The sequence below is a fragment of the Podarcis pityusensis genome (assembly GCF_964106645.2).
Source record: "Podarcis pityusensis genome assembly, chromosome: 6".
In the NCBI taxonomy this organism is placed as follows: domain Eukaryota; kingdom Metazoa; phylum Chordata; class Lepidosauria; order Squamata; family Lacertidae; genus Podarcis; species Podarcis pityusensis.
In genome coordinates this window covers 17,035,045-17,058,562 of record NC_138030.1, presented here as the reverse complement: position 1 = coordinate 17,058,562, position 23,518 = coordinate 17,035,045, and the positions used below count along the sequence as shown (strand labels likewise).

The 23,518-nt window shown below is 42.7% G+C and overlaps 1 protein-coding gene across 3 annotated transcripts in view; it reads left to right on the top strand.

Moving 5' to 3' along the window:
- The window catches only part of TSHZ2 (teashirt zinc finger homeobox 2), a 333,627-nt gene that overhangs the window by 6,138 nt on the left and 303,971 nt on the right, over window positions 1-23,518 (top strand). The window contains exons 2-3 of one of the 3 annotated variants that reach the window (XM_081011077.1): window positions 21,166-21,235; window positions 22,813-22,986. The exons of 1 other annotated variant lie outside the window; for it this stretch is intronic. In XM_081011077.1, the coding sequence (XP_080867203.1) occupies window positions 22,953-22,986 (34 nt within the window). In that variant the 5' untranslated portion in view covers window positions 21,166-21,235; window positions 22,813-22,952. Of the gene's footprint in view, window positions 1-21,165; window positions 21,236-22,669; window positions 22,987-23,518 lie in introns of those variants that run through there. One more of the 3 variants, XM_081011076.1, reaches the window with a different exon arrangement.

Sequence of the window (23,518 nt, the reverse complement as noted above, 5' to 3'; positions counted from 1 at the left end):
GACCTTTGATGAAGGGTGCTTCTAGTGGTCCTCCCTAATCTGGAAGCAAAACACACTCATAAATTTCTCATGATGTTTCTGACTTTCTCTGCTCCTCCATGATACTCAGTGACAATGGGCAGTGGGCCTTTTGGAAATATTGGTGCCCAGGCAGCTGGTCTAACCTAAGCTCAAGCATTTATCTTCCCATTATTTAGTCTGTTGCACTAAAAACAACAGTCTTGCTGTTGTGCCTTACATACAGGGAATGTTGCCCTGAGTTCTCCTGTGCCTCAGGATAACATCCCATACATATGTGTGTGTGTGGGGGGGAGGTTTCCAAAAAAATGGTTGGTTTTCTCTTATAACACACAGAAAAAACCAAAGAAAAACATTACATTTGTCACAACGTAAAAACTTAACAATAAAAACACATAAAATAAAAGAATTTTTTCTTTTTGTTCCCTGGTGTATTTACATTGCTAAAAGACTTCCTCGACAACCTCCAATCTGAATTTCATCATATCACATATTTAGCAGTTCCCAGTTACATCCCATACACATGAAGTGGTTGGTAGCTCACAAAAACTTATTAGGATGTCACAGAAGTCTTTGCTTCCCCCCCATAGCTTTGTCCAACCCCCATTCAGATGAAACATTTACTAGTTCACTGGGAGAGACGTCTAGTGTTCTGACACCTCTCTGCTTCACACCCCGGTGAAGACACAGCTCCAAAAAAAATATTCCAAACCAGGGCATGTGTATATGTTTGGTTTTTTGCAAGTGACACTTAGGGCCCAGGTCAGGAGTTGCCATGTTTGGGCATCTGCCAAGAGCTCTCCATTCTAGCAGGCAGCCCACAGAAAAGCGACCCCTGGATCTGCTGCGATAAAGAGAGAGACTCACCGAAGGTGGGGAGAGCATCTTGTCCCAACTTTCCTTCCTGCCCAGAAAAAAATCCAGGAGCTGGCACTCTGTCCACTAAAGGCTTCCAACCAGAATGTGATATTCATTATCCTCTAATAAATGTTTGATTTTTCAAAACTGCTTAGATATTATGCATGGGTGGACCCTCATAACTTTTTTTTAAAAAAATTCAGTGCAAACTTGAAAACATTTTCTCCTTTCCCTGATTTTTTTTTTTTTGTCTGTCCAAGACATAATCTTCCTTGATTTTATTTTCGGCAAAATACGGTGTCTGGTTTTCTTTCAGGTGTGGCCGCAGAAATATTCAACTTCAGTCGATGAAGTGCTGATGTTCAGTATCAGACAGACAGAATAGAAATTGCATTAAGCTGTTGTGCAGACTTTAAGAGTTCAGATGTTAACCATAAAAAAATGTTAATTTGTGGCAGGAATCTAATCTGGTTATTTTAGTGGCTGAGACATTGGTTGCCAATGCAGAATATAGTCTTCATTTAGACTTTCAGATTGTATTGCAGACAGGGAAGCGTTGTGTAGGCAGCGCAGCACACGAAGTTTCTTTTCATAAAGCCTGGCTATGAAAATACCCCTTTGTTAATTTTATTAAGGCATCTTTCTTTCTGAAATTAAATACATTTGTAAAGTTTTTACTTCCAGAACATGCTCGCACAAGCAGCAGGATGGTTTAGGGAGCCTGATAACTTGAGCCAGCTGGAAACATGTTTGATTCACAGCAGAAGATTTTAGTTTCATTCATTCAACAAATTGGAATGATTGATTTTTGCATTGTGTGTGTGTGTGTGTGTGAGAGAGAGAGAGAGAGAGAGAGAGAAAGAAAGAAAGAAAGAAAGAAAGAAAGAAAGAAAGAGAAAGAATTAATTTTGTGCGATTGTTGGTCCAACCCAACAGACCGTATTTTTATGGACTGCATCCCGTTTCTACAAATGCTTACTCTGAAGTGACTGCTGCTGAATTCAGTGAGGGTTATGCCTCAGCAAGGCTGTGTGCAAAGATTGCTGCTTTAGGCAGCAGTCCTATATCCACTGGGCGTAAACTCCATAGAACTTAATGGGTTTTACTTCTGAGTAGATTTGCAGAGGAATGCACTGTTAGTTTCATTCCAAGGCCTGGCACAGAAAGTACAGTGAGATTAGGCTCTTAATCTGAAAAATAAAAGGATATTGTTAAGGTTATGGCATGAGTTATTTTTTGCCCTTAGCCTTCCTGTAGAACTTCCCTGCGGAGTCTTTGGAGAGGTCTGGTTTTCTTTACTGTAGTCACTTTATAGTCCTATAACAGTGTTTCCAAATCAATGGCATTATTATTGCTATTGTGTTTCCTGTCAATTACAAATGGTGCTCTGAAGTGCTTTCTACATTCTCTTTGTAACAAACTGGAAATTAAGTGTGTGTGTGTGTGTGTGTGTGTGTGTGTGTGTTTAGTGGGGCAAAATACAGTACGGCCTTTAAAATGTCCCTTAAAATGATCAGGGGACCTGGGATTGCAGCAGGAGTTTACAAAGCCAGAAGACCTGTGAATACTATGAACATCAGATTCGCCCCACAATACATGACATATGCTCAAAGTGTCATTTAGGTTTAGAAACTGAAATAGTTTTTCCTCCTTACTAGGATAACCTCTGATGCAAGGCGCTTGGCATTTTGCATCTTTTAAAGCCATTTTTTAAACCAGATGCTTAATGCAGCCTATTGCGAGCTAGGCATACCTTCATGCTGAAAAGCAACTAGGGAATGGTGTCTTTGTAAGATTTCTTGGGGAAATGGGTCACAGACGAGCACGGTTCCCCATTAGATTTACACATTCCCTTTGGCAACTGTTGTTGATAGCCACTTATTTTTTTTAAGAGAGGGATTTAAAAATAGTTGAAAATACTAGAATCAGGAGCTAAAGGTTTAGAATAGAAAAGGGGAGATGTTCTTTATTTCTGAAGAAGCACAGTTTTACCATCAGGAAGAAAAAGGCCTAACATTATCTACAAAAAAGTAATAAGCTCTGGAGCAGGGGGCGGGGGAGGGAAATACATTGTTTATGATCTATGGCCTGCAGTAATACTGTTTAATGGTCTCCAAGAAATCTGGCCAAGGCGAAACTGAATCTCCTTTAGGAATATCTAAATGTAAATAAATGTGCATATGTGCATCTCCCACACGTACATTCCTCCACATCCATACCCAGGCGCAAATAAAAAGGTTATAGAAAAACAAGGCACTGAGAGTTTTGCTGATATGAAGTCTTCCAAACTGCTAGAGAGAGAGAGAATTTTTAAATGCTCAGAACTGTTTGAAACAATCGTTTTGTTAAAAATTGATTCCAAAATTTAAATAAATGTGCATTTATGCGGGTCTCCATTCTCAGTCCTGCCCACACGTGCATTGTTTTAAGCAACCCATCGGGAGGCTATAGAGAAATGTGACCCTCGCAATCTTGCTGATAGGAAGATTTAGTTTTCCAAATTGCAGAAGACGGAATAAATCTTTATATGCTCTGGGCCACTTGAGACAGTTGTTTTGTTAAAGAACAAAAGAGCCCCCAACTTATCGTGGGGGGGGGGGATATTAAGTCCCAACATAACAAAAAACTTAGCATGCTTGTGCTGGTGGTATAAATTGTAGGGAAGGCAAAAAGCAAGCTATTTCCATCGGTTTGCTCTGCTTTGGCTGCTGTTCACCAAGTGCAGATGTTCAGTTCCAATTGATTCCATCACCCGTTTTCAGGTGCTGCTACGAAGTTCATTTTGATGAAATTTTCTATTAGGAGCAATTAAATTCAAACATATTAATAGCCAGGAGCTGTGCTGTAATGCTTATGCGTTTGTGGCAAATGCATTCTCTTCCTTTTAAGCTCTTTGTGATAATAAACATAATATTGTTCAACTTTATTGGGGGAGAGAGAGAAAATTCTGAGGGAAAAGTTGCCGCATTAGTGCTGCATTTTTATTGTATTAATGTAAATGAGATGCCGTCTTTGCTCTTTCATCTCTGCATATTGTATCTATTATTTCTCTATCTTGCTCTTTGCTGGGTAAGTGCCTATATTCTCCTCCTTGCATTCAGCATAAAACTGCTATCATCTAATGATACCCTACCTCATTAAAGTTGTTCATGATGCAAAGGGGAGTGTGATAGGCACCATCTTCTCTACCTTAAATGGTTATGGAAAAGCAGAGCCATCGAACGTGTGAAAATAGCGTGATCCATCTTGAATAACCATTAAAATTGGGCATGTCAGAAAAAGAACAACAGCAGCGACAGAAACTTTTTTTTTTTACTGGGGAAGAACAGACCCATAGCCCCAGGTGGCAAATATGCGAAGCAATAAGGGTTTTAAGAAGCTTTTGGTTCTTCCTCTATCACTCTCAGAAGACTACTTTAATTGAAAAACCTGTTGTGCTAGGTTTTCTGTATGTATATGAGGAAAAGCCCAGTTTTCCTAAAAGATTTGTATTTTGGCTTACCATAATAGTTAATTTTTAAAACAACTTCCCAACTCTTGTTTTCTCTCCTTTAAACATCAAACCAAGATGTAGCTGATCTTAACTTGTAAAGAATTCTGTTGCTTGTAAATAATTCTAACTTGTAAAGAATTCTATTGCTGCTATAACTTTTAAAAAATACTATTAAATATTCCCAAGGTGTCACTCCTACATACAATATTTGGCCTTTTTTTGTAAGAATTCCGGTACAATCTGCCCTGGAAAAGGATGCACCATGCTGTTTGCTATTTTAATGAAAATAATTATATCCATCAAAATCTACTGTGCGATTTCAGCTAACCGTGTTTAGGAAAGAAAAAGGGATGGAATCAAAGGCATCAGAATGCAGAAGTTAAAAGCCTGTGTATTTCTCTGGTCTTTTCCGCTGATACTACTGAGAGGTCCTTCTGTGCAGTGGTGAGAAGTAGTTTGGTTTATGAGATGGCATAATGATGCACATCTTGCAACACCATCATTCTCTTAAATCCCCTCCAAAGATTGCCAGATCTGTAATTCTATGTGTACACAGGTGATCATTTCATTTTGTTCCAGACGGTAAGTGACTTTTTCTAGGAAAAGAGCCGGATCTCTTAAAGCATGTCAATTTAGGGGCAGGAAAGAGACAAACAAAGGATGCCAGCTAGAGATGTGTGCCAAACTCTTCATCCTGCAGTTTGAACTGCAATATGGATAAACCTGGCCAAAGCAGCCATGAAGTAACCAGTGGGGAAGAAATAGTAGTTATGAGTGATAGGGGCCCTCATGTGCTTTAAAATGGAGAAAGGTAGGATACAGACTAAGTAGTCTGGAGCCGCCACAGAAGCTTGTATAAATCTGCCTGGAGAAGTTGCATGCATTGATAGGAGTAAAGGTAAAGGGATCCCTGACCGTTAGGTCCAGTCGTGGCCGACTCTGGGGTTGCTGCACTCATCTCGCTTTACTGGCCAAGGGAGCCGGCGTACAGCTTCTGGGTCATGTGGCCAGCATGACTAAGCCACTTCTGGCGAACCAGAGTAGCGCACGGAAACGGCGTTTACCTTCCCGCCGGAGCGGTACCTATTTATCTACTTGCACTTTGACGTGCTTTCGAACTGCTAGGTTGGCAGGAGCAGGGACCGAGCAACAGGAGCTCACCCCGTCGCGGGGATTCAAACTGCCAACGTTCTGATTGGCAAGTCCTAGGCTCAGTGGTTTAACCCACAGCGCAACCCACGTCCCGCATTGATAGGAAGGGGTCTACAAATGTGGCGCTTAGGCATTTGCTGTTTCAACATTGCTGAGGCATCTGTCTTAGCTATTTACTTATTTAAGCAGTTGAATTTGGTGGATATGCACTGTTACTTCAGCTTCCTCGATGGGAAAATTAGCACCACAATCCTATAGATGTCCTTTCAGAAGTAAGCCCCATTGAGGTCAATGGGACTTACTCCCACCTAAAACAAAGTAGCATGTTCTATCTTTGGAGATTCATTATGTAATAATAATAAGCAACGGACAGAATAGAACGATGGTGGCTCTTTTGGCACCAGAAGTGCAAAGAAGATGTTTCATTATTTAAGCTGGATAATTACGGGATTGTTAGGAAGCAATGGGTTTATCTGTATGGGCATGCATTTCATTTAGTAATTTCCATATACAACCTTGTATTACCACCATGCATTCTTAGATACATCTAAAACAAATCATGCAGATATTGTATATTATTTAAAAATGTATAAATTCAGCACGCTACTTACATGCAATTCGTTTATACATTCACCCATATGTTTTGTGCATGCATACATGTATTTTCAAGGCAGTTGGGCTGATTATTCTGCAGTTTTGATTTTTAAGTTTAAGTGGGGGTGGAATATTTTCCTGAGATAACAGCTTTTGCATTGCTGTTTGGCATCTTTGAATCCCTTGCATATCCAAGGGATTTTGGCAAACTGCTGCTGGTGAGAATGGGCAGTTAGTCTAATCTGATATAAGAAAGCTTCCTGGTTATATAAGAGAGTAGATGCCTGGGCGATCATACCCTAAAAGTGATTATATTGTAATGCTACCTAACCAATCAGGTGGGTGACATGGCAACTGAGACCAAAGTTCATGTAAATGAATAAGTGAGCATTTTTCGCAAGGAATCCTGAAAAATCATCAACAGGTTGAGATGCCTTTCAACACTCCAAGAAACATTTGTGGAAAACCATGAATAGTTTGGCTCAGCCCTAAACGTCAAGGCTATGCCCAGAGTAATGTATCCTTGCAGCATTCTCCAGTGATGATATCACAGTGGCCAACTTCGAAAGGTGCTCTGCAAAGGAAACATAATTAAGTGCTACCCAATATCATGGGACTGACTAACAGTTCATTCGCACAACGTGCTTTTCCCATCACTGGACGATCAGCTTCCCACAACTGCAGGCGGCAATTCCCTCATCTGCACCAAATGCATTTGCATGGGAATTCTCTGTTGCAAGAGTCATCGTGGGGAATTGTTCCATGATGGGAAAAACATACAGGAACACGAAACCTAAAAAAGAGAGCAAAATGTAATTAATGCTGCATTGGCATCACTCTAACAATATTGTCAGCAGATAGCTCAGTAAAAAACGGGACAGCTTAAGGCGCCGGACAAAATACCTCGATCAATTCTAGCAGCATAGTTTTGAGGTTGCACCGCTGAACAATATGCTAAGCTTTCGCACTGATTTTGTTTTGCTCCCTATTCAAGCCAGGAATTAAGAACCACCATGATTTGAGATGCAGGGTATATCAGGGGACCACAAGGAATGATCTCTGCAAATAAAGCACCTAGAAATAACTGTGACGTTATTAGAATACAGAAACAGTTCACTCTGCACTGCCCACTGGTAGGCTGCAACTTCCTAACACACATTAACACATTCTAACTTTGGGGCTACAACAGGGAGGAAGAACGAGAAAGAGGGAAGGGGGGTGGGAAGAGGAATACGAGGAAAGGACAGACCTGAGAATAAACTTGGACACATGACTGAATATTTACATCGGGCCCCGTTCTGTAGCTTGGGATTAAAAGTGGTTTCCGAGTCTGAAAAACTTCAGATCGATTAGCACAGTGGCCAACCCAGCTCTGAAAGCTGTTCTCTCACCTGCAATGCATTGCTTTATGCTGTTCCTCACCAGGCATCCATGCCCATGACATATCTTCTCAGTAAAGCTCAGACAGAGTTATCGGATGCTGCTGTTCTCTCTTTTAAAGATTGCAGAAGAAAGCTTTCGTCTTGCACAGTGTATGTAGGTAGGGTTAGTCACTTTGTGTCGGCGATGTGGCAAGACACCAGTAACACAGGCCAGGCTTCTTCACTGCTGGATATGTGAGGGGAAGAAGGATGCTCTTACTGAGTTGCATCTGCCATGACTAGCTTGGAGTGCATCATCGTGCCTGTGGGAGTGCTCTGGATTGCAGCCTGTGTGTCATGGCTCTTCAGCTTGTGTCTGGTGACACAGAAACTCTTTCCCCATCCATCCACATCTATGGCGAAACCAGGACTGTAGTTATCATGGCCTTCAAGCTGTGCTAAACATAAGCAATTCAGATATCTGGAAAACTGGAAATCTGGTAGCTGTTTCCCTCATTCCTCATGTTTATCCTCTTCCGTTCTTGTTCCATAGTGTGAAGGGAGGGAGGGGGGATATAGCATAAACTCAATCAAAATGCATCATTGTTCAGTATTGCAAATAAAAAAACTGCACTTGGCAGATTTCCCCTTAAAGCGCCTCTTAATACGTATTGTCAAAACGTCTAAAGATGTCTCTTACTCATAAGCATTTAATTATTTGTGACACTCAAACTAATATCCAGAGCTGTGGGGGGAAAATAATGGTATTAAATATTTTCTCTTGTCAAATGGTAACAAAACATTGCCTACATGATAAACTCTTCATTATTTTCATGTAATGTATTTCAGATAGATAGATATATAGATGATGAGATTGAATGAGATTTCTGATGTCCATCTCTGATTCTTGATATCCGTCCCTTATGTACCAATTTGTTTTTATTTGTTTATTTAAAATGTTTATTATATCCTGCCTTACCTTCTGAAAGCGAGCAGCAAAAGGGCCAATAAAAGTTCATACTACAAAGTGGTTGAAACCATAGAAAACGTATTTTCTTTTTCTAATAAACAAAGTCTCGTACAATGTACACATATATTGTGAGCTACACAAGACTAATGCAAACTAAAACTGAAAATGTCTTCTCTGACCATTTTTTGTGTGTGTGTGGGCGAGTGGTGGCAAAATCATGATAAATCATGGGAGGGGGGGGAAAGAAATTCCTCCAAAATTTGGAAGAGGTTCCTTACATTACAAAGGGGAAAAGGTTTTTCTTTTATCCTTGCTTTTAGAAAAACTTTTTTAAAACTGTGGTGCCAGGTTCTCTCTGCATGTCAACATAGTGGGGAAGACCTTTTGGTCTGCTCAGTCTACAAGCTGTTGATGATAAACTTGCTTTCCCTTTTGATTGTTAACTATATTTTTAAAAGTATTGGAACATACATGCCTTCAGTTTCCCTCCTTTCCAACCAACCCCTCTGTGCGGCCCTGGGCACTGGCAACCCACGCTATGTCACTGGATGGCACAGATTATGCATGCAAAGATGATGCTCTACTCTGGGCTACAAGCCTTCAGTGCACCACTGCATAGAAGAGCAAGTGTGCGTAAAAGCATATGGATTTAAAATGTCTAATTGTGACACTTGAGGCTTTTTTCAGTGCAAGACAGGAGCCTCAGAACGCAGTGGTACAGGATGGGTTTGTGTCTGTGTGTGTTTGTCACACAACCAGCTTTACTATGGAGCTGTATGAAGCAGTTGCTTCAGGGAGCAGATCTTACGGAGGCACAATTTTCAGTTTTCTGACCTCTAACTCTGTGTGTCGTTTAAAATACGTCTATCAAAGTGGCTCATCATTTCAACTTTATTTTTATATTTTTTTATTTTTACTTCAGGTACCAACATGTTTAAAACCAGCACTAATTTGAGAAGATTTTGGCAGAGATTTTTCTCTTAACAGATTTGTGACGTAGAGGCTGAGGCCAAGATGCAAAGGGAAGGCCACAGATGCTATGTGTATGGCAATGGATTTATTTTTTAACCTCCCCTGCCTTCATTTCTACCTTGGGGCAGAGCCACAGCATACTCTTTAAGGACAACCAAAGCACATTTAAAGCACACAGCTTTCCCCCAAAGAATCATGGGAACCATAATTTGTTAAGGGGGAAACTACAGTCCTCAAGTGAGAGGTGGCAGGCAAAAGAAGTGAATTTTCCCATTTTTCACAACAAAGGTATACCTACCGCAATAACCATTGGACCTATTTGTCAGGTTTCTTACCCAGGAGAACCTCCCTCATAAGGTAAAGGTAAAGGGACCCCTGACCATTAGGTCCAGTCGTGACCGACTCTGGGGTTGCAGCACTCATCTTGCTTTATTGGCTGAGGGAGCCGGCGTACAGCTTCCGGGTCATGTGGCCAGTATGACTAAGCCGCTTTCTGGCGAACCAGAGCAGCACACAGAAATGCCGTTTACCTTCCCGCCGGAGCGGTACCTATTTACCTACTTGCACTTTGACGTGCTTTCGAACTGCTAGGTTGGCAGGAGCAGGGACTGAGCAACGTGAGCTCACCCCGTCGCGGGGATTCGAACCGCCGACCTTCTGATCGGCAAGCCCCAGGCTCAGTGGTTTAACCCACAGCGCCACCCACGTCCTTTAACCTCCCTCATAGTCTTCACTAAAAAAAAAAAAAAATTCCACGAGTGGAGAGAAAGTGATTTCTGTTTCCCCATCCCAGAACAGTAAATTCTGCCCTTGTAGAAAAATCATAGGACTTATCTTTTTGAACACAGGCAAGCTTCATTTACTCAGAAGCAACAACCATACTTACATCCAACTCTGGCAAAAAATAAAAAAGCCTCTTCTTTAAAAATAAATAAATGAACTTTAAATATTCTCTGCACAAACACCCTGGATGGGGGGGAGCTATAGTTGTCTTTAATTTCCCTGTTATCTTCAATAGGGGTGAAAGCAAGCTTTGGTTTTAACAGATCTGATTTGAACCTGAATAACAGATCAAATCAGAATGAAATATTGTGGACCTGAAAGCGGGCTGCTTCGAAATGTTACAGATCAGACACAGACACAAGGTAAATCTTGTGGTCACTGCACATTCCTGGATAAAGCAGAGCAAAATGGCCCAGTTGTCTGACTCAAAATAAGACAGCTTCCTAATTTTTTTACATTCTTGAAGGTTGAGGAGAACGTTCTGTAGAGAACATTCATGGGGAGCCGCACTCAGGAGGGACACACGTGGATATGTTATGGCAAAGCATACAGCAAAATTTTGGATTGAAGCCTATGATATCATACCAGTTTCTAGATAACATTTCAGCAACATAAGCCCCTGCAGAGCAAGAAAGTAGGTTATTTGGTGCTCTGTGGAGCAGATTGGATCTGAGGTGAGAAGACCACCAATGTGTTTGTATGGCTGTAATACAGTGGCACAAAGTTTTTATCTCTTCAAATGATTAGTGCTTTTTGAAATACGACACATCCTAACAACACTAATATGTGTGCTAAATGTTACAGAACACCTCCCCCCCAGTACCTTTCTGAATTACAGCCTCAGATCTGGATTTTGTGACTTTTAACTTCAGTCTCTAATTATAACTAAAGAAAGTCTGAAATGCGCAGAGGTCTGCAATGCATCTTGGGGGAAAATCTTAAACATGGATAAATAATTTAGTTTGACAGAAACAGATGAGAAGGAACAATTTGGAAGTGAGTTCCATTTAGCATCTTATCTCTTAGAGATGATTTTGACAAGGAAATGTGGGTTGGCTTGGGCTGGGTTCCCCCGTCACTCCAACCCCACTCTGGACCAAGTTGTATTATTTGACTTAACATTTTGTGTTAATTAATGGAATGTTTGAGTCTGCATTAATTTAAATTAATTTAATTAGACACTTGGGCAACGAAAGGTGCTTTTGTCACTCTTGCAGAAACGGAACCCTGCTATGTGTCAGTTAAGGCTTTCTGCAGGGTTCAGGGTGGTTTTTGATTGGTTGGGGATCCCACAATCTGGACTAAGCAGTTCAGAGTCTTTTTGTTGTTCACTCGGATGTTGAAGAGAAGGCGCACCCCTACGCACAATTATACAGGGGCATTAGAGACCTGTATAGTTTTGGATTGCAACCAGTGCTATTTTTCTAGTAAAAGAGGTGCCAGAACTGAGTTCCAGTGAGTTCTGGCTGAAAAAAAGTCCAGATTGCAACCATTGTTTCAGTCTGTAGAAGTATAAAGTTATGAACATTAATCTGCAGAAGCATAAAGTTACGCTATGCTCAGAGCTGAATACGCAGAAGATTGCTGCCTAATTATTAACTTATTTATTTTTAAAAGGAAAGCCTGTGTTTGAAGTTACTGTATATATTGGTTTAATCACATCAATTAACTTTTTTTCTTTTTTTCTTTTTACATAAATAAGCTCGTAAGTGTTTGGCCAGCAATGATAGCGTCTGGTCTTTGCCAAGACACAGCTTACTTGCAAGAGAGCCAATGTGGTGTAGTAGTTAAGAGTCTTTTACTAGGACCTGGGAGACCAGGTCCTATTTGCAAGAGGCTACTCTAGAGGTGGCATTGGGAGTGGAGGTTGCCAATGATGGGGCAGATCCAGCCTCCAAGGGGTCCACTGCAGTTGTTGCTGTCACCCTTGCTTCAGTGTAGAAGCAGCAGGCGATGCGTTCCTTGGAGGCTGAATCCTGTGAGTCCTGCTGCCTGAGGCGGTCACCTCACTTTACCACACGAGTGGGCCGGTCTTGGGTGGGTGGGTGGTTATATACTGGCTCTGCTGTACTCTGATCAGGTTCTGAGGTGCACCATAAACTGTGGTCTGTCATGAAAACCTGGGTAGAAAGGGAGGGAAGTGGGAGCTGTTTTCTCCTTCCTGTTGAAGTTGGTGGGAGATAAAATTCCTGACACCAGGTCCAGGGCTGGTATAAACTTCCATCAACAATGGGGGCATAATATAGGGTTTGGAATTAATGTGTTTCTCTTTCATCCCACCCATATCCCGCCCATGAGTCCACCCCGTTTTGGGTGCTCCCCTGTTGTATCTTCCTGGGTGGAAATGCTTTGCAGTGGAATGTTCCAATGGTGTATTGGGGGAGTTCAAAGCATATCTCAAGTTGTTCAGACAGAGTGGTGTTCTGTCAGCTTCTAGAGCCCCTCGGTCATTAGATCTTGAGTATAAACCATCTTCCGCAGAAACTGCTGCTTGCCTTCTATCACTGTGCCATTGAGAGCATGCTCACTTATGGCTTATGTGTGTGGTACGGAAGCTGTACTACCCAGGACAGGATGGGGTTGTGCAGGGTTGTTAAGGCAGCAGAGAGCATTGTTGGCTGCCCACTCTCCACCTTAGAGCAGATTTTTGCCACAAGGTGCCATAGGAAGGCACTGGACATAGTAAAAGATCCATCGCATCCTGGTCACTGTCTCTTCGAGCTCTTGCCGTCGGGACGGAGATACAGGACGATGAAGACAAGAACGAGCCGTCTTAAGAACAGCTTCTTCTCCAGAGCGATCTTGGCCCTGAATGGGAAGCCCGGACTTTGAAAGTCATCTAATCTCCCTTGCTGTATTATACTGTATTGATTAATTAGTGTTTTTATGGAGCAGTCAAGTAATTTCGTTGTCCCCAAAGGGGGCAATGACAATAAAGATATTATTATTGTTATTATTATTATATGACCGCACCCTGAATCAAAACACTGTTCTCATTTAAATGAATTACAATATGCCCCGATTCCACGTACTTTGATAGGAAACAATTACATAAGTTGAATGTTTGCTCTTGGGAATGTACAAAATGGTGTAAGAACAACAAATTTTCACTGGGAGGAATAAACCCACAATGACTTTTCAGTTCCAATGTAAGGAATCCAGATAATTGAACTCAAAATCTGTTTTATTTTATTTTTTAAACGTGATGTAATGGTGACCTACTCGTTTGATTTCTCATGAGTGACATAAAATTCTAGATAGCAGATTATAAACCCTGATTAAAATGTAATGTGACCTGTTTCATTTTACAGAAGACACTTAAGAATGGTTATAGAGACATTTGTAAATATGTCTAATGCATGAGAATTTTCAGGTCTATTCTTAGGCTTTTAGAAAATGCGGTGCCATCAGGAATTTTAAAAAAGAAGCCTGATCTGAAGGGATAAAAAATACTACTGATTTAGTTTTTTAAACCACTGTTGTGCTATGTAGAGTAAAAGGGGACTAAAATAGAATAAAACCACAAGAATGTTTGCTTTTAACTCCTTTTTTTTTTCATTGTTAAAAATGTGGAACAGTTCGCTTTAAAGTTGAGATTCTGAAGGGAGATGCATTATCTAAGTTATAAACAGAGTGTTTGGTAAGGAGTTGCTCAAGTCTTGAAGAAAGAAAAGGAAGGCGGGGGAAATACAAAAAAGCACAACTTTTGCAAAAAGGGCTTTTATATCTCTATTAATTATAGAAGCACCAGCTGTGGTGGATTACAAACATGCTAGGCTGGCTGGGACACCACAGGGGGAGACGTTGTGCAAAGGGCTCTATTCAGATTGGCCACACGCCCACACTTTAGGCAGATGTTTTCATAGGGTTTGCTAGCTTCTATTATGTGCCAAGACAGATTTCTGCCATTTTGGTTTGAGCTTATTGCAGTCTTCTGCGTACCTGACGGCACCTATTTCATACATACAGCATCTGTCATAAAGAGATTGCAATCAAAATTTTGAGGGGAGCTGGAACTTTTAAAAATCCCTGCCGCTGTGCAGAGTGGGGTCAAGGCTGGTACTGTAGCACGTACCAAGGTAGTGGGGTGCGAAGAAGTAACCTTTTCCTTCTGTGCTTCTATCCCAGTGAAAAATCACCCCTGAAGCTTCTTTTCCCATAGGAAGGAAGCTGCCATGTGTGGCATGTTTCTCTTACAAGGGAAATAGCAGCCGGGGGGGGTCATTTCCCCCAGGATCACAGCACAGGGTGAAAAAATTACCACCAGCACCCATGTTCCACCATTTCGGTCATGATTCCTTCTTGCCTGACAGTGGTTGTTTTTAATGGTAAAACCAAAACACATACAACATATAATTCAGTTTGGCCACCCCACTAGAGGAATTTCACCTGGCTTTAAAAAATAAATAAATTCCAACTTCCTTCAAAATCCCTACAGATGTTTCAGCTGAGCAGGATTCATTCAAAATTCCCTTTAAGAGATAATTTTGTGGTAGTTCTACCAGTTTGGTGTTGCAGAGCAGTTTCTTTGTCTTATCCCAAGGAAGACAGACACAGTTACAGTCATACCTTGGTTTTTGAACAGAATGCGTTCCGGAAGTCCTTTCGACTTCCAAAATATTTGGAAACCAAGGCGTGGCTTCCGATTGGCTGAAGGAGCATCCTGCAGCCAATAGGAAGCTGCGGAAGCCGCACCAGACACTCGGCTACCGAGACAAAGTTCGCAAACCAGCTCACCTACTTCCGGGTTTGCAGTGTTTGAGTTCCAAGTTGTTCGTGAAGTAAGGTACGACTGTATAAGGCAAGTACAGATTCCTTTACTTGAAGTGATGAGCTATTGCATGTTAGAAACAGAAGCAATCCAGGAAGAGGAAACTGAAAGCTAAACTGAGAACTCAAGAAGGCCACCCAGAGATTCCCTGCTCCCAGGCACACCACCCTTAGTGGTGTTTTCTTCTAGACATGGTGGGTGTCAATTAAAGACTGTTCCCCATTCTAACATTTTGCTGTACTAGATAGTCTGTGGCAGCCTTTGCCAACCTTGTGCCCTTCAGACTGCAACTCCTATTGGACCGGAAAAGGCTTCTCTAAGCACTTCCCTTCCTAGAGCTGCAGTGAGTGGCTGCTTATTCCTATCTTGAATGTGTATCTTATTTCTTCACCATTTCATCTAATTTTCTTGCTGGCAAAACTGTGCCCAGACTGTACCGCTTCAGACTGCAGATGGGGGTAGGGCCTGATTGCACACACACACACATTCACAAAAACAAAGGGATGAAAATAATTTACAAAAAGAAAAGAAATCTCACAGCTTGACAGGACCACAAAGACAGGAAAGTTAGATATCACAAAGAAAAATATGTTAGCACAACAACGAGAGATGGACAGCGGAGCTCTTTGGCATGGCTGAGGCAAAGAAAAATTGGTGTGTCAAAGTGTGTACAGGTCACATCACTTGGCTGATATCGAGAGGTAAAAAAGGGAACAACTTGGAGATTTCTGTGGTTCAGCTGTGCGGGGACTGTTTAGTTTTTCTTATTGTATTTCAAATTGCTCTGGGACTTAACTGCTTTTCTTTTACATAGAGCAACTGACATTATCAAGGTGCGTTGTGCATTTTGCAGTGGAGATGCAATTTTCTATTTCCTCTTGAATCCTGGGAATGTTGGCATTTTCCAGGCTGTCAGACAAATGAGTGCTCAGTAGGACATTTAGGCCTGTCTTTCTATCTAATCTATCTAATCTATCTCATTTCTAAAGTGCCCATCACCTTGGCATCTAGGTGTAACCTTCCTGTCCAAGTCTCTTTAGCTGGGATAATTTAGCCGAATCCTAAGAGAGTTCAAATGCTGCCTGATCAGGTTGAAACCATCTTTTATGAGAATGGATTCAAAACCTATGGCTTTAATGGGTTTGGTATTGCTCTCCTCTCAGTTTGCACAGCAGGCTACAGGATTCCAATTCCTGTATTTTGTGAGTGCCGTAACAGATGCCCTGTGATCAAAAGAGCATGTATGGTAGAGGCAACAAGGGACATTATCACACCTAGTTCACATCCAGGTCCTGCAATTCAGCCTTGAGGCCATTCCACAGGAATGGTGATGTGACTGAGGAAGTATGAGTTATGCTTCACTCTGCCCATTTCTGGAATTCACACAAAGTTCAATCTTTTGTTTCAGATGCCAGTCATTTGTTCAGAATGAATGGTGCAGTTCTGTCACTTGAGTGTAAAGATCCCCAAACTGCCTAGAAATAAATTCACACAGGACTCAAATTTTAGTTTGAGGTTTTGGCATAATTTTGGCCACAACCTTATTGATTACAGGCTGTGATTGGTTTGCTTAGGCATTGGTTCAGACTATCTGAACCTGTCCAGGACTGTCCAGGCAGGAACAGAACTGACAACTGCCAGCGCAGAGGTCAGCAAAGGTAAGCACACTGGGAGATCGATTGGGATGGGAGCAGATCCCAAGATCATGCCCAGAATGCTCCCAGGGGATTTTGTATGGCCCTACCCCCCTTTCCTAACAACTCTTTCACTTGGGATGCGGGTGGCGCTGTGGGTTAGACCACAGAGCCTAGGACTTGCCGATCAGAAGGTCGGAGGTTCGAATCCCCGCGACGGGGTGAGCTCCCGTTGCTCGGTCCCTGCTCCTGCCAACCTAGCAGTTCGAAAGCACGTCAAAGTGCAAGTAGATAAATAGGTACCGCTCCGGCAGGAAGGTAAACGGTGTTTCCGTGAACTGCTCCGGTTCAGCAGAAGCAGCTTAGTCATGCTGGCCACATGACCCGGAAGCTGTACGCCGGCTCCCTTGGCCAATAGAGTGAGATGAGCGCCGCAACCCCAGTCGGTCACGACTGGACCTAATGGTCAGGGGTCCCTTTACCTTTACTATCCCCCTTTCAGGTGTCGGACAAAAGCATGTGGAGCCCCTGGATTCCTTTAATGGAATACCCACACAGCAACCATTGGAGGGACAGGCCACAGCCACACCTAGTTCCCTCCACCACACATTAACCAATGCCTAACCGCAAACCTTACAGAGTTGTGATGATTTGCTACACGGTAGGCAAAACCCAAATGGGACCAGCCAATCGGCCAAGTGGGAAAAATTGCTACCGGGCTCCTGCCCCAAGAGCAGACAACCCACGACGGTATAGCAAGGTCAATCAAACCCTAAATATAGGGAAGGGTGGTCGGGTGATCCGGTGCACGAAGCGAAAATGAGGAAGCCCAACGCGATTGTGCAGCGGTATATAAAAGTCCCTAAGATGCAAATTTAAGCACCCATTGGTCAGAAGCAGTCCCATGCCTCTGAGGGACCAATCAGGTAGCTGTAGCTATCCAAACATACCCACCCCACCAATCAGCAAGCGGTTGTGGTGATCTCACTGCAACGCATGCTCTCTGTGAGGAGAACCCGATTTCTGGGCCCTAATTCAGTAAGTGTGGCGGTCTAAATTTACCATGCTCTCAATAAATCTACCACATTCCCATCAAAAATGTTCATGAGTTAGGCCCCATCTGTACTATACATTTATAGCAGTACTATGCTGCTTTAAACAGTCATGGCATCTCCCAGAGCATCCTGGGAAGTGTAGTCATTTAAGAACGAGATTTGTTAGGATACTCCAGTTCTTCTCATAGAGCCACAATTTATAGAGTTCCCTGGGAAGAGGGATGGATTGTTGCACCACTCTCGGAACTGTATTTCTGTTTGCACCAAACTATCTTAATTCTTATGAGCAAAACATGCATGATAAACCATCTGTATGTTAATCTTTTAGTGCCAAATCGTCTTTCACTCTTGTGATGGGTATGCATACACTGCAACTATTTCTGCCACCTTAAAAACTACAAGTGTGGCTGTGATTGATGTGTGTCACGGGTGAAAATGACTGGACCCTTTAATCTAAAAAGAGGAATTGATAATATTGAACAAATTGGCATACAACTGGAACTCATTACCATTCTAATTGGCAGTCAGGTTTTCCATGGATAACCTCTGATGAAGATCAAGAAGTAAGAAACAACATTTTCTTCTGCAGATTCCACACTTGCATTTAGAAATATTTCTACCTTTTCAGCAGATAGATAGATAGATAGATAGATAGAAAAGGCAAAAAGAGATAAAATGGGCATTACCTAATGCCTTAGACTCCTCACCATTTCAGTCACCCAAACCTTGTTATAGTTACAAAATATTTACAAAATCCACTGGAGATTTAAATAAAAAAAACTGCTAGGGAATCCTACTATTTGATAAATACATTATTCCAACTTTTGCTTTGGTATATAATTTAAAACATGATCCTATGCAAGTAGGTACCACTATGTTAACTGGGCTCATGTCCCAAAAAGTGTCTGTAGGATTGCAGGGCAATCCTATACACAAGAAGCTGGTGTAAAGGTAAAGGTAAAGGACCCCTGACAGTTAAGTCCAGTCGCAGATGACTCTGGGGTTGCGGCGCTCATCTCGCTTTACAGGCTGAGGGAGCCAGTGTTTGTCCGCAGACAGTTTTTCCAGTTCATGTGGCCAGCATGACTAAGCCGCTTCTGGTGCAACGGAACACCGAAACCAGAGCAGAGCATGGAAACATTGTTTCCCTTCCCGCAAGTTTATCTACTTGCGCTTTTTGTGCTTTCGAACTGTTAGGTTGGCAGGAGCTGGGACCGAGCAACGTGAGCTCACCCCGTCATGGGGATTCGAACCGCCGACCTTGTGATTGGCAAGCCCAAGAGGCTCAGTGGTTTAGACCACAGCGCCACCCCATGTCCTGGTGTAAAGTTAAGTCAGCGTAAAATATGCCAGATCAAAACTCCATCCTGCGGCAGGGTGAATGCCACATGAGCCAGCCTAAGCCTAGCAGGAGAGAAGTAAGGCTTTAAAATAGTGTTACATCACCCTTCTTGCTGACTTAAATTATGCTGGGTTGCCACGTGATCCTGCTGAGGAGGCTTAGGATTCAGCCTAAGTCCCCTCTCTCTGGTCCCACCTGTGGAATACCCCCTTTTTGGGACTTACAGCAGCTTTATATCGACTAGGTTTGGCTCAGCCAGGTGGGTCCTGGTCAAGCTGAGATGGGGTCAGTCTGAGATATTGGCTTATCTCCAGCTGAGCTAAGGATGAGGAGCAATGTTGGAGTAGCCCAGCTGTGCCAGGAACCTCCTGATTCATCGGAAGATTTGCTGGATCCTAACCCCACTCATCCTAGTGGATCTTGCTATAGGATTGCTCCCTTATTACATTACATTATTAAGCTGCTTTCATCCTGGTCTTTTACACCATTAACAAGTTCCTGTTTCTTGATATTGTCCTGTAGCCTATATTTATTTTATTTTTGGACAAATTGCATTGCTTTTCCTCTGGTAGAACTTTCTGTACATTTATCTCCTTCTCACAGGAGATTAAATAAGTGAGCTTATTCATCACTATTGTATAAGAAACCTGTATTCTCCATATTGGTGCCATTCCAAACATTCATGGGTGCTTTTTCTATTATTTTTCCATCAATACGGCATGGGAGAGTGTTAATCTTGCTGTGATTTCTAATAAGAGATCATGGCTATGTTTTTCATCTCTATATTATGCTTTGGGGATATTGCTCTGATTTGTCACCCCCCCTTTTTTTGGGATATTGGATATCCACTTTTGGATATTGTGTTTTGTGTTTGAGTAAAGGCAGATGCAATATCTTAAAAGTGGCATAGGCTATTTGATAGTACTCCTGCTCTTTCTTCTGCCTCCCCCAGGAATATTTAAGTGTAAATGGGGACAAGTCAGCTATTGAGGGTGCCTATTGGCTAGCTCCTATGCCATCTCCAACTCATGCCACACCTGATCCTAGAATCAGTTTTGGATTCATTTCTGATTTTGAGATGAAGGGTGACTATGTATGTGGATAAAATGCAGACGTGGTATTTGTTTGTTTTTAAAAGCAAACTATTTGTATGATGTGCAAGTCGAGACTATACACTAAGCTCTTAGTGGTTAAGAGCTGAGACTATGTTTAACCTGGCAGTATCCTGGACACCAAGGGTGTAGAAGCAACTATGAATGCTCTTAGAAGCCTAGGCCAATCTTCACCCTATCTTTCTAAGCGGCTAACAGAACTTGTTGGAAAATCACCTAACCATTCTTACTTTGCTTAAGGATATACAGAGTCGTCTCCCCCCGCCCCCCTTTACATCTTGAGGCATCCACAGCAAGCCAAGTTCAGCTTACAGGTTGAAATATGACAGCCAATGTTATCTCACCCGAAGGGATTATCATTAGACAAATACGTGGTAGTGGATCAATGGCTACTACTCAGGAAGAGTATGTACTGTCTACAAAAAACAGAAAGTGCATTCCTCTAAATACAGTTGCTGGGGAGAGTTATCTCTCGCTTGGACTACTGCAATGCGCTCTGTGTGGGGCTACCTTTGAAGGTGACCCGGAAACTACAACTAATCCAGAATGCGGCAGCTAGACTGGTGACTGGGAGCGGCCGCCCAGACCATATAACACCGGTCTTGAAAGACCTACGCTGGCTCCCAGTACATTTCCAAGCACAATTCAAAGTGTTGGTGCTGACCTTTAAAGCCCTACATGGACTCAGCCCAGTATACCTGAAGGAGCGTCTCCACCCCCATCGTTCTGCCCGGACACTGAGGTCCAGCGCTGAGGGCCTTCTGGAGGCTCCCTTGCTGCGAGAAGCCAAGTTACAGGGAACCAGGCAGAGGGCTTTCTTGGTAGTGGCACCCGCCCTGTGGAACACCCTCCCATAAGACTTTTAGAAGACATCTGAAGGCAGCCCTGGTTAGGGAAGCTTTTAATGTTTAATAGACTATTGTATTTTAATATGTTGTTGGAAGCCACCTAGAGTGGCTGGGGAAACCCAGCCAGATGGACGGGGTATAAACAATAAATTATTATTATTATTATTATTATTATTATTATTATTATTATTATATTGCCCAGATCTCCTGTTTGGGGGCTCCCAGAGGCATCTGTTTCCTTGGCCACTGTAGGAAGCAAGATGCTGAACCAGGTAGGCCTTTGGTGGAACCCAGCAGGGCTTTTCTTCTGTTCTTCTCAGCAACAGCCCATATCAGTGAGCAGGATGATTCGGCAGCACGGTGATGTGCTAAAATAGCTTCCGCGTCACCCTCCCCAGCTGTGCCCAGATTGCTGCAGGTGCTTCTTACAGACCCTGGAGACCATTCAGAACAATAATTGGCACGCACTAACAACCCTGTTTGCATTCGCGTCTTGAAAATCTCTGATTACATCTGTATTTCTGCATGCAGACGTTCCCGCTTCGTATGCTGAGCCCGGTGACGGCTCTGAATGGCTCCCGTGTAGGGTGTGAGTTTTCTTACCTGGGAGACTGGGCTGGTCACACAGGGCAGGCAGGCTGGGCGGAAGCAGGTCACCGAGAACGCGGCAAGTGTCACTTTCTCGGCTGTAATTGAATTTGATCTGAACTGTGCTGATACATCCGGCCCCTCTCCCTTTGTTGTTCCCCTGCACATGTTGAAAATGTCTTTGTAAACCTACCCCACAACGATAATTTCATTGAGAGCCAGACATTTCAGACGTGACAGTGATCTCTAATCCTCTCTGGACAGGCAGCTCTGGGATTTCAAAATTTTCAGCCTCTGGATGCAACAAGGGGGCTGAGTTTCCACAAGGGGAGCCATCAGATGTCCTTTTAATCCTTTAATGACCTGGAGAGGTGAATTACTCTTTGTGCGATTTAATTTCATCTCTCATAAGTTTGTTGAAGACCCAATGCAGAGCTAACATGCCATTTCCTAGGCAAGGTGCAGTTTTTGTTTTTGTTTTTATGTGCAACATGTTCATAGCCTACGCTCTGATGGAGACGCTCTGTACATTTCCCCATACATACAGGGGGATACATCACTCCCCTTTTCAGCGAAGGAATAAGAACATATATTCAAGTGGGTTTTTGTGTGTGTGTGCCTGCATAACCATTTGCAGTGGGCCACAGTATTTTTTTTTATTGGTTGTTGAAATGTATAGACCACTTTTCATTTTCATTTTTTTTTAATCCTTCTCGAAGTGGTGTACAAAAATGTATTATTATTGCTGCGTTTGCATCCTACCTTTTCTCCAGTTAGTTCACGGTAGTTCTCTGCTCCTGTTTCTCCCCCTCTCAACGACCCCGCAATGTGTGTTAGCTAAAGAGAGAGGGCCTGGCCCAAGGTGAACATCATAGCTGAATGGGGATATGAGCCCTGGTATCCCAAATCCTAGTCCCCCATTCAAACCGCTGCGTGAGCCAAAGCATCGTTTTCAAAGCAAATAAAAGTGGGCATTTCATGCTGCACAAAATGCTACCTAAACCATTGTAAACAAACAGTTCCCAGCAGAATGTGGCCATGCCGAAAAGCAAGGCACAACAGCCACCGACGAGCGACTAAATGCAGCTGTATAAAGATGGGTCTGTAAGGACTGTTTGAAGGTACCAAGGGAGAGAGCTTGCTGCAGGTGCCTTTAGGGACCCAGGAGACCAATCAGAAGAATAATTGGCATGCACTAACAACCCTGTTTGCATTCACGTCTTGAAAACCTGTGATTACATCTGTATTTTTTTGCATGCAGACGTTCTGGCTTTGAACACTTCGCCCAGTGATGACACTTAGCCTGCAGGCCTGAACGACTCAGGTGTAAGGTGTGGGTTTTCTATGAGAATGACAACTGCTATACAACTTAATGACGTTATACGGTGAAGAATCAATAATATGCAAGGCACTGTGTGCAAAAAACCGAATGCAGGTAACTCCTAAATCCTGAATGGCACTTTCCAAGAGGGCCAGTGGAGATTTCATTGGCATATTTCGTCCGGACTAGAAATATTATTCCATCGTTGGGAACCATCACTGAAATCCTGGAGTGTGTAACCCAAACTAGGCAGTGGTGGGGGGCTCATATTTTTTTTGGGGGGGGGGTGGGAATTGCAGTAGTAAAACATGCACCTTTGATTGCGAGGATTTTTTAAAATGGCTTGCTGTGAAAGGGATCCAAAATGTTTGCCCGCTCTTGAAAGCTCAGGCGGGACAAATGTCAATCCGTGAAAAGCCTGAACTTAATTTTGCTCCAATTTGACTTTAAAGAGTAGGTTTTTGTGGGGAAGCCCAAAAACAAAAGCACAGTCAGACATGAAGTATTAAAGCGCAGAGCTGTGCCTGGAAAGAACAGGGCAAAAGCTAAGTGTGGCCAAGCCCTTAGAAATCATGTAAGGTTTCAGCTGTCATAGTAATCACTCTCATTGGAAGGTTTCATTTCAGTTCGATCAGATACTAACTGC